General features: G+C 40.4%; 2 protein-coding genes across 3 annotated transcripts; one reads left to right on the top strand and one right to left on the bottom strand.

Moving 5' to 3' along the window:
- Nucleotides 1–290: 290 nt before the first annotated feature.
- On the bottom strand, nt 291–5,127 carry LOC115376892 (low affinity immunoglobulin gamma Fc region receptor III-like). 2 transcript variants are annotated; one of them, XM_030076719.1, is made up of 5 exons: nt 5,062–5,127; nt 3,884–4,147; nt 2,511–2,771; nt 1,296–1,472; nt 291–488 (listed from the first exon to the last, which is right to left on the bottom strand). In XM_030076719.1, exons 1-5 carry the CDS (start codon nt 5,090–5,092, stop codon nt 436–438), a joined length of 786 nt encoding a protein of 261 aa, XP_029932579.1. In that variant the 5' UTR covers nt 5,093–5,127; the 3' UTR covers nt 291–435. The 2 variants fall into 2 exon arrangements, with proteins under 2 accessions (XP_029932579.1, XP_029932578.1); XM_030076718.1 differs by lacking the exon at nt 5,062–5,127 and having other exon boundaries at nt 3,884–4,187.
- A 3,860-nt stretch (nt 5,128–8,987) lies between these two features.
- On the top strand, nt 8,988–11,186 carry LOC115377036 (V-set domain-containing T-cell activation inhibitor 1-like). Its single transcript, XM_030076889.1, has 3 exons — nt 8,988–9,173; nt 10,402–10,746; nt 11,062–11,186. Exons 1-3 carry the CDS (start codon nt 9,113–9,115, stop codon nt 11,184–11,186), a joined length of 531 nt encoding a protein of 176 aa, XP_029932749.1. The 5' UTR covers nt 8,988–9,112.
- The last annotated feature ends 1,561 nt before the right edge of the window (nt 11,187–12,747 follow it).

Below are 12,747 nucleotides of genomic sequence, written 5' to 3'. Positions count from 1 at the left end.
GAGAACAGTTTTCTAAATAAGAGCATATATTGCCAAAAAACTGGGAAAGGAGCTGATGTATTGCAATATATCATATGATGGTACATCGATACAGACACTGTGACCGGATGTGGGAAGAGAAGAAAATGAATGTATCCATTATATCTGGGAAGAAGAGAGAATCTGGGAAGAAGAGAAACTTTTTTTTTTTTTTTTAATCATATAATAATGCTTTATAGCAGGGGTGTCAAACTGGTGCCATGGAGGGCCAAGAGGCTGCAGGTTTTCATTCCAACCAAATACTCCACCAGGTGGTTTCACTGATCACCCTACCTCCAAACAGAGAGGCGGGACTAATCACTAATGTGCTTTATAGGCTACTGATTAGTCCCAATAATCAGAATATTGGTGTGCATATAAGCGTACTTGGGGTTGCACCTTGAATCTTCTCTTTTTTCATTCTTCTACAACTTCATCAGAAAGTTTTTTTTTCTTCCTTTCAGCTTGAGCTGTGGGAAGAGAGAGGAGAGAGGAGAGAGCTGTGAAGCTGGACACACTACATGTCAGAGCACAGTTTGATTTGTCTTTTACTATCACCATTAATTTCTATTAGAATTCGGTGGACGGCCCAGGTTATCGAACATCCACCTCCACTTCTTCTTCAAGTCAAAAAGAGATCTGTGTCACACCTGTCACATCCCCACAGGTCTGTAGTGTATTTCATAATAAAAGCAGGTCACTTCTTGAGTGGCATTTGTCAAAATCAAATTATCTGAAGCTTCATCCTCATGTCTTATTAAAATTAAAAACTATTCTTGCTCTGCATGCATCGTAAGATTCAAACTAAGGCTGGGCAATGAGGACAAAATCAAATATCACAATGTCGATACTGTGTTAATATAGTAGGGATGACTGTTGGTGTTTTCATAAGCTATTTAAACATAGATTTTTGATAAGTAATTATTAGTAGTGTGGGTATGATTACCAAACAGGTAAAGGGAAATAACAGAGCAGCTAAAACAGTTCAGAAAATGTCATCTTCTTACTGTGTTGCAGCCTTTAAAACCAGGACAAAACGACTCTCACTGCACATCAGATCAAGATATTACAGTTACTGAAATCCCAGACAATATTTAGTCTCATATCGCGATATTGATATAATATTGATATATCGCCTAATTCAGACTTCCCAGATAAAAATGATCCACATGTTAACAAACTATATTGCCTCTGTCCTCATGGTGGAGCGAGGTGAAAGGAAAGACAATCTCCATCAACGAACTGTTATTATTTATATTTTTTATTATTGTTTTTACCTTGAGCCCAGCGTACGTGGACGTATACGCACACGATGGTGAGCACCGTGTACTGAGTCAACAGCAGGACGGTACACACCAGCCTCGGTGTGGACATGATGGGAGAAGGAGGAGGAGGAGGAGGAGGAGAGGCACTCGTTTGGTTGTCTGACTTGTCTTGTCTTGGTTTGTCTGCAACTGAAAAGCGAACATCAGAGTTAGCTGAATAACTTTATGACTGTAGCGTTTAGTCTTTGGCCATCTGACACAAAGCTGCTGAACTTACATGCATATTTATTTAAGTCTGCTTTGTCTCTGTCTGCTTAAGTAGATCTGCACTCTGTCTGCAGTGCATTCATATTAGATTTTAAAAAAGTAAAAACTAAAAAAAAATGCTCAGGCCTGATTCATCGGTCTATCTCTGCAGGGTGTGACTCCCCAACTACAAAGTAGAGTTAATCTGCTGTTAGCAGAGGAGGTGTGTAAGTTATAGTGCATCTTCAGTGGTGATCATTTCATTATTATTGATATTATGATTACTACTGTTGTTGCAACACCATTGTCATTACTGCTATTATCACCACTAGTATTACTATACAGCCCCACGTTGAACTGCATCGTTCTATGTCCTGCAGTGTGCTCGGTCAAGGCAGATGGCCGCCCAGCCAGAGTCGGGTTCTGCTCAAGGTTTTTGGCCATGTTAAAATGTTTTTTTGTTTTTTTTTTCCCTGCCAGTGTTGGCCTGTGCTGCTCTTGGGTCAGATTTTGGTCCATGGATTTGGCCGATATCTGTTGGGTTTCTGTAAAAGCGCCCTGAGATAATTTTTGTTATGACTTGATGCAAAACAAACAAAATTGAACTGAACTGAATCACAGCACCTTCCTATGCTCAGGATTCCTAAGGGGTCCTTTAATGATGGTCACTGTATTGTCTGCAGTCACTACAACCTTCAGGTTAGATATTTATTTGGACTATGGGGATTTTTAGCCTTATTTACTGTTCAGCACACAGTGCAGAGAATCTGTAGCATGTTTCCTATGGAGACTTAGATCGATATGCTGAGGAAATTACTATAAATCTACCCTGAAATATGAAATACACAATGTACACTGAGAAAAATTAGAAAAGATGTGGCATTTCCCACACTCCCATTGTATCTACGGCTAAACTGTATTTTTTTGCTGAGCCTCATGGTATTCACCAGGTAAGCAGAGAGTGCAGAACACCTGTCTCACCTCTCACAGCCAGCCGGCTCTCTGGTGACTTTCCTTTTGTGGGGTGTTCACATGAGTACAGGCCCTCGTCAGACTTGGACACCGCACGGAGAGTAATCTTTCCTGCAGACATGTACCCAATGGAGATGCCATCTTTGTACAGACTTGCGTTGAAGTCAGAGGAGGCCTGATACTCTTCTAATTTCTTGTAGGAGCAGCGAAGTGTCACGTCGTCTCCCTCCGACACAGGAAGTGCAGGGCTCTCCAGGATCACAACACCATCTGAGCAAAACAGAGAAAACCAGTGTCATTTTTTGAACTGTTTGTGCATTTCCATCCTTTTACAGTTTAGTTGGAGATATAAATGTGATTATTTAAAAATTGTATAAGTTGTGCAGGTGACTAAAAAAAAGCAAAGGGCCTTTAGAAAAAAAAAAAAACGGTTTAACCTTGTAGCTCTAACTTGTTAAAACACATGAAGCAGCTAAAGCCTCTAAGTGGCAGCTAATGCAGGTCCTCTAATGCCATCTAGTGGCTGGTTCCAGAACAACTGAAGACCCCAGACCACTTTCATGTAAGTCAGTGGGAACACAACCAGACTTTGCCACAGTCAGTTTTACACTCAACAACTGAATTCCCTTCCTATAATGTGTTGTCTTATGACGTTTTTCTGCTTGTCCACTTTAAATAATGTCATTCATTATACTGGTGGCCACTAGGGCTGCTAACTCATTTCGATGAAGCCATTATTTATTTATTTATTTATTTATTTATTTATTTTTCAGTTTGAGGATTTGAACTGGAGAAAGTGAATAGAAACATACATTTTAAAAAAAATCTCCTAAATTATTTTAGTTTGTTTGAAGAGTCTTCTGTGGCATGCTGATGATGTAGGTGTTGTATGCAAAATTAATTTAATTATGTAGATTATGACCTTGTGTTTTGATCCCTGGTAGGGGAATCCTTGAATTTCTTAATGTGTCTCCTCTCATTACCAGGCTGGCTAAATCATTTTGTCCTTGAAAATAAGAATCACAGTGACATTATTAAATAAATATGAATATTAAATAACTATTATTTCACAGATGGTAAGCAAGTCATGGAAAGCCCACTTTGCTTTCAAATTGTGAGATGTGGATCTTAATTTTCAGGGCTTTCACGCAGACAGCAAAAGCCACTGGTGAAAATGCACCTGATTCACATTTGATCACAGCTCACTTTTCAAAAGGTCACTCATAATTGGCACAAAACGTGAATGGGAACACGGCTACTGCCTGCCATGACGTTGTCAACTGGAAAAGACGACTTCCAGTGAAGTCATCAAGGATGTGACCACAGCATAAACACAACATACAACATACAAGCCCCGTGCACATTCGGCCTTGCGGTCTTACCCGTCACAGTGATGTTGACGGCATTGCTGCAGCCCACGTCTCTGGACTCGCACCAGTACAGCCCTGAGTCCTTTGCATAGGCGTCTTCAATGGTGCAGGAGGGCCCATTTGGGATCCCCCAGGGTTTCTTGCACGGCACATGAGTCTGAGAAGTCGTGTTCCTCCTTACCGTCCAGCCGGTGGAGTTCCCGGAAACATCACAACTCAGCTTGATGGTGTCGTACGTGAAGAACTGAAGTCTGTTGGGACTGATGCTCAGAGAGGCTGCAAGAAGACAACAACTTATTACAGAGGCTGCATTCATACAGGAAATGACAGACATGACCACCAGCCACTGGGGTGCACACCTAAGCCCAGAAACATCAAACCACCTGTTCTTGCTTCTTTAACACGTTCATGATGTGGTCAGGTCTGTGTCAGTAAGCCTGCAGCTGCTGTTTCCATGCAACTTATATATAATATCATCGTGTATTTACTGAATACTAAGCTACATTCATTTGCAAAACACCACAAAGACCCCTGTTCTCACCTTGAGCCAGTGCATATCTGAGAACAACATCATGGACGCTAAAATAACATCACAGTTGTTTTCTTGTCAGATCTCCAAAACCTGATATAGAACTGATCATGTTCACATCATAATCTCAATTCTGGGCACAGATCTTTAATATTTAGGTGACAGCAAGACAAATTTTCCCTTTGGTGCCTGTGCATTTCAACATTCAGTGCCGACCATTAAAAAACAAAGCTCCTCTAAAGCGAGACAACAGAAAGGTAATGTTTGAGAGAAAAGTAGCGAGCAGGTTTTGCCAATGCAATACCAGTAAACTGAGGGTGACTTATCGAGAAAGAGACTCACATACTATCTTTCCTGTATAGGAGCGTGAGAGGAAATAACAGCTGTTAACTCACAGTATAGACTAACTTACCAGCCAACAAGGTTTTTAAAATATAAAATCCACAAACAGTAATTATTAAGTTGGCCAGGTATGTGGTGTACACATTTATCAGCCACAAACAAAAAATTCAAACTTTTTTTCTAGTGGTTGGTGTTGATTTTCCTCTGTGCTGCACCTTGCAGTTGGATAAAGCGCATAATTAAAATAAAAAGAGGGTTTTGGATGAGATTATGGATAAAAGCAGCAGGAGGGAAAATGCTAAAAATGAGAGTTTCTCACCAAGAACCAGGCAGAGTGAAGTGATGTCCATTGTCTCTCAATGCTGTTGGTCTCTCTCAGTTTCTTTGAACCAGTAGACTTTTCATATAAAACCCTTACCCACATCCTGATCTCAAAAAGGAAATGCAACAAGAATACAAGATGAGCAACATGTCAGTGACGGTGCTGGCTTGAGGGCTGGCCAAGGGTTTTTTTTCAAAGCTAGGACTGTATGTGTGTTGTGAAGGTGTCGGATGAGTGGTGGTGATGGCGGTCATAACCTCAAACTCATTTCTCAGTGTCTCCACAGATACAGCAGACCCAGACTGAAACAAGTGTCAATCAGGCAGCTTTGCATTAGAAATGAGTTTCTGCTCATCAGGAGATTTTGATTTATGTATGTAACTGAGACTCAGTAGCTTATTAACTTTGGTTAAGTGCATCCCTGCGTGCAACTCATCTATTTCAGGGTGTGGATGTGTCTCTTTTTTGATCTCAGGCTTGGAGAGTCACGCCATCTACCGGCTGGATGAAGAAACAGTGGTCAATATCAGAAGTCTGTCATAGGAGATAAAATGAATTTATTGATTGGTGCAGTACTGGAGCTTGTAAACCTTTGGGAGTGCACCCTATGATAATAATTTACATAAAAGAAATAATTGACTTGCTCACATGTGCAACATGACAATACCTCAGCTGGAATTCACAGCTGATCAAGGTGGTTTGATCCTGTCCAGCGTCTGGGAAGGCCAGTATTGAATGAAGCCTAAATAAAGATTACATTGAATGAGTTCTTATTTTATTTTGCAGCTAAAACAAATATGATTCCAAGGCCATTGGGTTCAATGTTATTCATTTGCTAATTTTATTAAATGGTGGTCCTACTGTTAACTCGGTCATCCTGCCTTCGCAAACAATGTAGGTGTAAGATGCTCAACCGGGACAGTCCTGGATCTGAATAGTGTGTGTGCATATGTGTTAGGGTTAAGGGAGAATCACAGGCGTTCATCACATGTAAGTGATATGAGTGATGTCACCCTTCAGATCAGGTATGCAGGTGCAGTGCTCCTGACCTTTCAGGTGGCGTACGCCTCCACTGGAAGCTAGGACATGACTTGACGCCCTTCATTTTGATGCGTAACTGAGCGAGACGCCTTTTCTTCTTCGTTCAGAGCCTCGGAGCCTGCTGAGGTTCCCCATGCCAGCTGCAAACCTCTACCACAGGCTGCCACAGGAGCAGCCCAGAGAGGAATACAGTGCCTGTGTTGAGTCTTAGACCCTCAAGCTGGATAACACTGAGGTTCGTGCTGCATTCTATCATTTAGAAACACATGAGGTGCATGCAGCGTAACAGGAACCGACCCAGTTTGCAGGAGGATGTGCAAAAGCTTTGTGGCCACAGATGACATTTGAGCCGTCTCTACTAGGCCACTGTCCTCTTTCACTCAAAATAAAATAATAATAAAAAAAAAAAAATCTCAATCCAATTAGGTCAACAATTTTCACCAAACTGTATTGTGTTAGATGTAATTTAACAATGGTAAGAATGGACTTTGAGTACCTGACATGACTGTATTGGGCAATTCAGACATTATCTGGTCAACTTGGATCTAATTAATTGGTCAGCTAACTAAACTGACCAACATAAATTCAACTAATGACTGTTTCTTTTCTTCTTTCCTTAACTCTGTTGATTCATGGCAACATGAGGCTATTTCATTACAATGGTTTAACTCACTTTTCTAAATGTCACTTAACTCTTAGACCCACAGTTACTCAACTGTGTTTAGTAAGACCAGCTAACTATACTGTGTAGCTCCTGTTTAACAGACTTAAATAATATGTGGCATCCATTGCACTTTGTTTTAACTGGTTGGTTTTCATAGTTAAGATACTGCCAGCATGGAAGGATTTGTTTTTGCTGTTGTTGCATGTGCTGTTAATCAGGAAAATTTTACCTTGCCTTACCTATTACCTTTTCCCGTGGGAACATAGTTGGGATTTCAGTTGAGCTAAGGTTTTTGAAGAGGAGGGAAAGTGGCATGCCTTCTCCAGTAGTATGTGAAAAAGGAGGACAAACATCCTGACCCTATTAAGACACTGAGCAAACTCATGCATACATTTTGAATTTTAAGGTGACACATCCTGTCAGTGGACTATAATGGATGTGGTCGTCAGAGCCCGTCGGCTGTCACCTGACAGTGACTTAGCTCCTGGGGGTTAGAGCCAGTGTTTAGATGACTATACTAGTGCTTTCATAAGAAATTTGCATCATGATGTTTTCAATGCAGTATAATATAGATAATGCTCAGTCCTATACTGGGAATATACTGTATACTGTATTAGGCATCCTATCTACTGCATTAGGACTTTGATTCAGCCCCACATACCCTGATGTTTTTCCGCTCTTTCTGATTTTGGGTTAATGCTCAGGGATCTATTTTATATTTTCCATTATGTGTTTGCAAACAATCACAATTATTGTAGTATTTTTTGGGTTGTCTGAGTTGTTCTGTGTTTGTATTTGTTGTTTGCGGCAAAATGATTAATTACAGATCTGTTTTAACAAATGATTCAGATTAAGTGTTACAATATGCCATGTAAGCCTGGCTCTTGTTCATGTTCAATGCAGTGCAATCTGTGTGGCCTGTCCGCCACCCAGTGGACAAACGTGGCATTACAACAAATAAGAGCGAGCTGCAGGCCCTGTAACAGAGGCCTGTTTGTGAGCAGCTGGTCAAAAGGTTTAAAAATCACGCAGGAAGGCGCCTTATTCTGTCAACATACAAAGACTGTGGCTTCTATGGAAAAGTGGGCTGCCATCATGCACAATGCAGGCAAAAACAGAATTTTTTTTTCACACTGGAAACGTACGATTACTCTGATAAAATCCTTAATATAATAACTGTTTGGTGTCCATGAGGGATGACGGGAGGGAACCAAAGGGGGGATAGTCTGTTTATTTATTTCACTGATTAATGTATGGACATTGGTGACATTATTTATGCTCTGTCTATCAATTTGTAACCCCACTCCATATTTAAATACCAGTCCCGAGGGGATCTACCTTGTTTGGCTCCATATTTTGAAGAAGCTTTTTCTGACATGAATGTCATCAAATCTGAAATAAATTCACAACCAGGCCGATAGATGAATATTTAAATGAACCAACATAAAGCGCACATCTTCAGCGTGGAAACCATGCAGAGACAGTCATGACGCCTAACTTTGAGAATGGGTGATGTATATTATTACATACATGTAATGTGATAATGAGTCTTTAATATATGTAGGGAAACGGTTTGTCAGGTAATATAAGTAAGCTTTGGTCAGTCTTCTGTGCACTTTGTGTGAGTTAAAGTTGTTTTTATGCCAATTTTAGATATTTGAAGCACTGAAATTTAAACTTGGATTCAGAAAATACAAATCACATGCCCTCTGATGTGCATTGTCGTTGTTTTTCGTTTTCGCTGGTTTTTGATAACATTTGGATGCAAAAATGGCATAATTTGTCCGGTATGGATATAAGATCTGGGTTAATGCAATACTTGAATAAATGTGTAATTAATGTAGCCTTTAGTCACTTTCATTTTTTAAAAAAGCAGCTCTTAAATGAACAAATAAATAAAAGTTGAAGACTCCTGCCCTGTATTTTACACCTATACAAATCAACACGCAAATATTTGAAATAAAATGGCTGTGAAGCTTCAACACATTTATTCATTTCACTGTGACTGCCCTGAGAATGAGTGGGTGGATGAATGAAATGATTTATGGATGGCCAAAGGATGAATGCGTGATTGGAAAGAAAGAAAGAAAGAAAGAAAGAAAGAAAGAAAGAAAGAAAGAATGAAAGAAGCAAACAAACAAACAAACAAAGTTGCTTTCTGCACGATTAGGCTAGATCGAAAGTAAAAGTCCCCCGGGGGAGAAGACTTCACTTTCGCTCCGGGCACCGCTATAACCTTAACCTCTCGACATTTCACATGATTTTTTAAAATTAAAAAGTGACTTGCCGGCCATTTCTAGCCGTCTGAAAACGTTAACGTCTATTCCGCGCACTGATTTGATAATGAAGGGGAACATAATCAGGATTTTGGTGATAATTTTGTCGCTTGGTCCCCCGCTCGCCGGTAAGACAGGTTCATTCTTATTTCCGTGTATATCATTAAGTTATGGAAGCCTTGATTTTACTCGACATACTAATCATTATTGCAGCAGTCTGGGCCTGTTTCTCATCTTTCCACATTTCTCAGCTATTTTGCTTTTTTTGCGACACTGACAGAACTTTCTGGAAGATTTTTACACTTTTACAATCCGTTACATGGAAAATTCCACTGGCAGCCATTTTAAGATCAAAGATCGGCCGGATTAGTTCGGAGACATTTTTAAAACTTTATCTAATCTGACCTCGTTTCATTCATAATAATTAATTCATAATTAAAATAGTACGGAAGCCATTTAATTTTGTATGATAAAATATTTTTAACGGGTAAGCCCAAACATCCCAAACAAAACACTCAACCTCTTCAGGACACTTTTTTTGTAAGTTTGTTTGTTTGTTTGTTTGTTTGTTTGCATGTCTGGGTGCTCTCTCTTTCTTTTCGTTGTGATTTCTACAACTGCTGCTCACTTGTCTTTTGTGAAATATCTTGTCATCCACATTGTTCAAATAAAGTACAGCTGTCCTAAGTTGGACCCAAATAATAATGCACAGATGTAGACTTACTGTGTTTTGTCACATGATCTGTCAGTCTTAGGCTTGCCCTGAAGGACTGGTTACCACACAGAGGGCCTTGAGGCTCACTAAACCAAAATAATTAGACAGCTCGATGTGTAAATTACCTCCCTATGATGACTGAATGAAAGAATGAATACAACAAATATTCTACCAAGCAACAGAGATCAAGTGGGCACCCGAACCACAGGAGTACTTAGAGGCTTTCCTAAAATAAGATAATAAATCACTCGCCAAGAAACAGCGTAGAGGAAAGGGAAAAGTGATTTAACAATGGCTAACCCAGCTCTCTGTGCACTTATGCTGCAATTCATAACTTAAATACAGCACATATTACAAAAATCACATGTCAGTCTATGATGAAATGCATTGCTGCTTTCATGCCACAAAACAGCTGAACTCTGGAGGTGTGTGTGAAGTCGTGTTCACAGCTGATCTGATGAAATTCCCACATCAAGTGTAACAGGTTTATCTCCTGCTGCTAACACTGCTAAAACAGAAGACCTGGCTGATATGTATTGACTGACTGATATTCTCCTGATAATCCCTATCCCTCACTCCACTCCTTTCTGCTTTGCCACTGATGACTAATAAAAGCTTTTATGTCAAACTTGTTTCTCCAGGAAAAGACTATGAGATTAAATCTACTGAGGAAGTGAGGGCTGTAGTTGGTGAAAATGTCACTCTGCCGTGTCACACCGAGCCCCCGAAAGATTTGCAATCTCTGACAGTGGAGTGGAAATACAACAAGAGCTACGTCCACCTTTACAGACATGGACAGGATGATCTTGATCAACAGCAGCCGCAATACAGACAAAGAACAATCCTCTCCCATGAGAACCTGATCAAAGGAAATCTGTCACTGAAACTACTCCGAGTACAGCTGAGCGATCAAGGAACCTACACCTGCAGTGTTGTGAAGCTGTCAGAGAAGGAAAAGATCACCAGCAGTCATGTGTTCCTCATTGGTAAGCACTGCAAATCTGTAAGAGCATAAGGTTCAACATAAAGGTTCAATTTCTCTCAATTTTCTGCCGCACAGATCCGACTGTTTTGCAGAGGCCAGATGTGCATGTGAGGCATTTTGTAGATTTTACTCTGGTAGAAGCAACTGTTTGTTATGAAATAAAAATCCTGAAATAAAATCCTGCAAAAACTTGATCACAACTCAGACTTTCCTTAAAATGGAATTGAGGCATTTTAGAGCAAAACCAAATAATCAGTGATGGTCTGTGTGTCTGATTTGAACTCACCTGAACACTTTTGTCTGTCATTTCAAACAGTGTCAGAGGGAGCAGAGGACAGTGACGACGATTCAGGTAAATGTTTGATTTCCAACAGGCAGTGCTGGTCAGTGTGTGTCCATTCATTGTCTGGCTCAGAGACGTCTTCTCCTCTGTTCTCCTAAGATGACTGCTCCATTATGTCTTTCAGGAAAGAAAACTGGCACTCAGCTTGGCCCTGGTGCCAAAATTCGGATTGGGATTGGGATTGCCTGCGTCATTCTCATCACTGGTATTGTTGCTGGTGTCTGTCTGTGGAAAAAATATGAAGCCCGTAAGTCACAACGTTCTGCTCCTAAATGTTTTATCACTGACATTTGTCCCACTGTCATCTAATTTACTGTATTACTGAAACACACAGTGCATTCAGAAAGTATTCAGACCACTTTCATTTTTGTTGTTTCTGTTATGTTGCAGCCTGATGCCACCATAGTCGTAAACGATTGTAGCATCAGGTGCAGTTTGAGGTGTGTTTTCATTTTAATTTCCCCCACCTGTTTGCAACAATTTCCGAAGGTCAACTGAAGGTCATCTTATGGTTGAGTCTCCACATTCGAATCAGCTGAGGCTAAAGTGGCATCAATGTGTATCACCTCCCTTTGACAGAGTAAAACTCAGTGTATTTTCTGTGTTTTCACAGGAAGAGCAGCGCAAGAGGCAGGAGGAGGAGGAGGAGGAGGTAGAGAACATGGAGGAGGTGGAGAACAGCAAGGAGAAGCAGATCATGGAGCAGGCAGACGGCAAGGTGGAGAACCTGGAGGCCAGCCTGATGAGATGAATGAACTGCTTGAAATGACGCGACCTGTTTTGTCATCATCCCATCAGGATGCTGCTCACACTCAGGACGAAGTCGGGGCGTCACACACCACCTGACTCTGATCACTCCACACATTAACTCGTTTGCTCAGACCACATTTACTATGATCAACAGCAAAGATGGCAGCTGCCCTCAAAAGCCTGCAACAGCTTAGGGACCCCCTGAAAATTCAAACAACAGGAAAGGTTGTTGTGGTGATTTTTTAACCTAATTGTTGCTATATCTAATTCATCCGTCTTGTTTGAGATCAAACTCCCATCTCTGACACTCTTACAAAGCCAGCCTGCTGCCATCTCAAATCATTGCACTAATCAGAGCATTTCTTCCTCAAAATGGTACAGAAGAACCTATTCATGCATTTATTTTCAGCAGGCTTGACTATTGTAATAGTGTCCTCACAGGATTGAGTAGAAAAAACCTCACTAGCTGCACCGGCGTCCTGTGTGTCAGAGAATAGACTTGAAAACAGTGTCTACAGAGCACTAAACGGTCTCTGGCCTTGATACATCTCTGGTTTACTTTTTAAAGACCACTAGTATGGTTATTGGATCAAATTATGCATTGCGTGCAAACCAAGAGCTTAATGTTACGATTAATAACCAATCAATTAAACAGGTAAAAGAGGTAAAATTATTGGGAATTATCATAGATCATACACTATCATGGGACATGCATATTAGGATGATAATAACCAAAATTGGGAACATTCTTTCAATGATAAGGAGATGCTCTAAATATTTTACAAGACAAATTACTAAACAAGTTATTCAAGCCCTGGTTTTGTCACATATGGATTATTGTACTGTTGTTTGGTCCAATACCTCACTAGCCAACATCAGAAAACTGCAACTTATACAAAACAAAGCAGC

This window comes from Myripristis murdjan, chromosome 18, assembly GCF_902150065.1.
Source record: "Myripristis murdjan chromosome 18, fMyrMur1.1, whole genome shotgun sequence".
Taxonomy (NCBI): domain Eukaryota; kingdom Metazoa; phylum Chordata; class Actinopteri; order Holocentriformes; family Holocentridae; genus Myripristis; species Myripristis murdjan.
Note: the sequence above shows the minus strand (reverse complement) of the source record. Positions and strands in the feature narration are given on the sequence as shown.

Coding starts and splice junctions, on each gene's coding strand:
- LOC115376892 (XM_030076718.1), bottom strand. CDS start 4,187: ATGAATGCAGCCTCTGTAATAAGTTGTTGTCTTCTTGCAGCCTCTCTG. Junction 2,772..3,883: donor CGTCAACATCACTGTGACGG/GTAAGACCGCAA, acceptor TGTTTTGCTCAG/ATGGTGTTGTGATCCTGGAG. Junction 489..1,295: donor CCACGTACGCTGGGCTCAAG/GTAAAAACAATA, acceptor CTCTTCCCACAG/CTCAAGCTGAAAGGAAGAAA.
- LOC115377036 (XM_030076889.1), top strand. CDS start 9,113: ATGAAGGGGAACATAATCAGGATTTTGGTGATAATTTTGTCGCTTGGT. Junction 9,174..10,401: donor GCTTGGTCCCCCGCTCGCCG/GTAAGACAGGTT, acceptor TTGTTTCTCCAG/GAAAAGACTATGAGATTAAA. Junction 10,747..11,061: donor CAGTCATGTGTTCCTCATTG/GTAAGCACTGCA, acceptor CATTTCAAACAG/TGTCAGAGGGAGCAGAGGAC.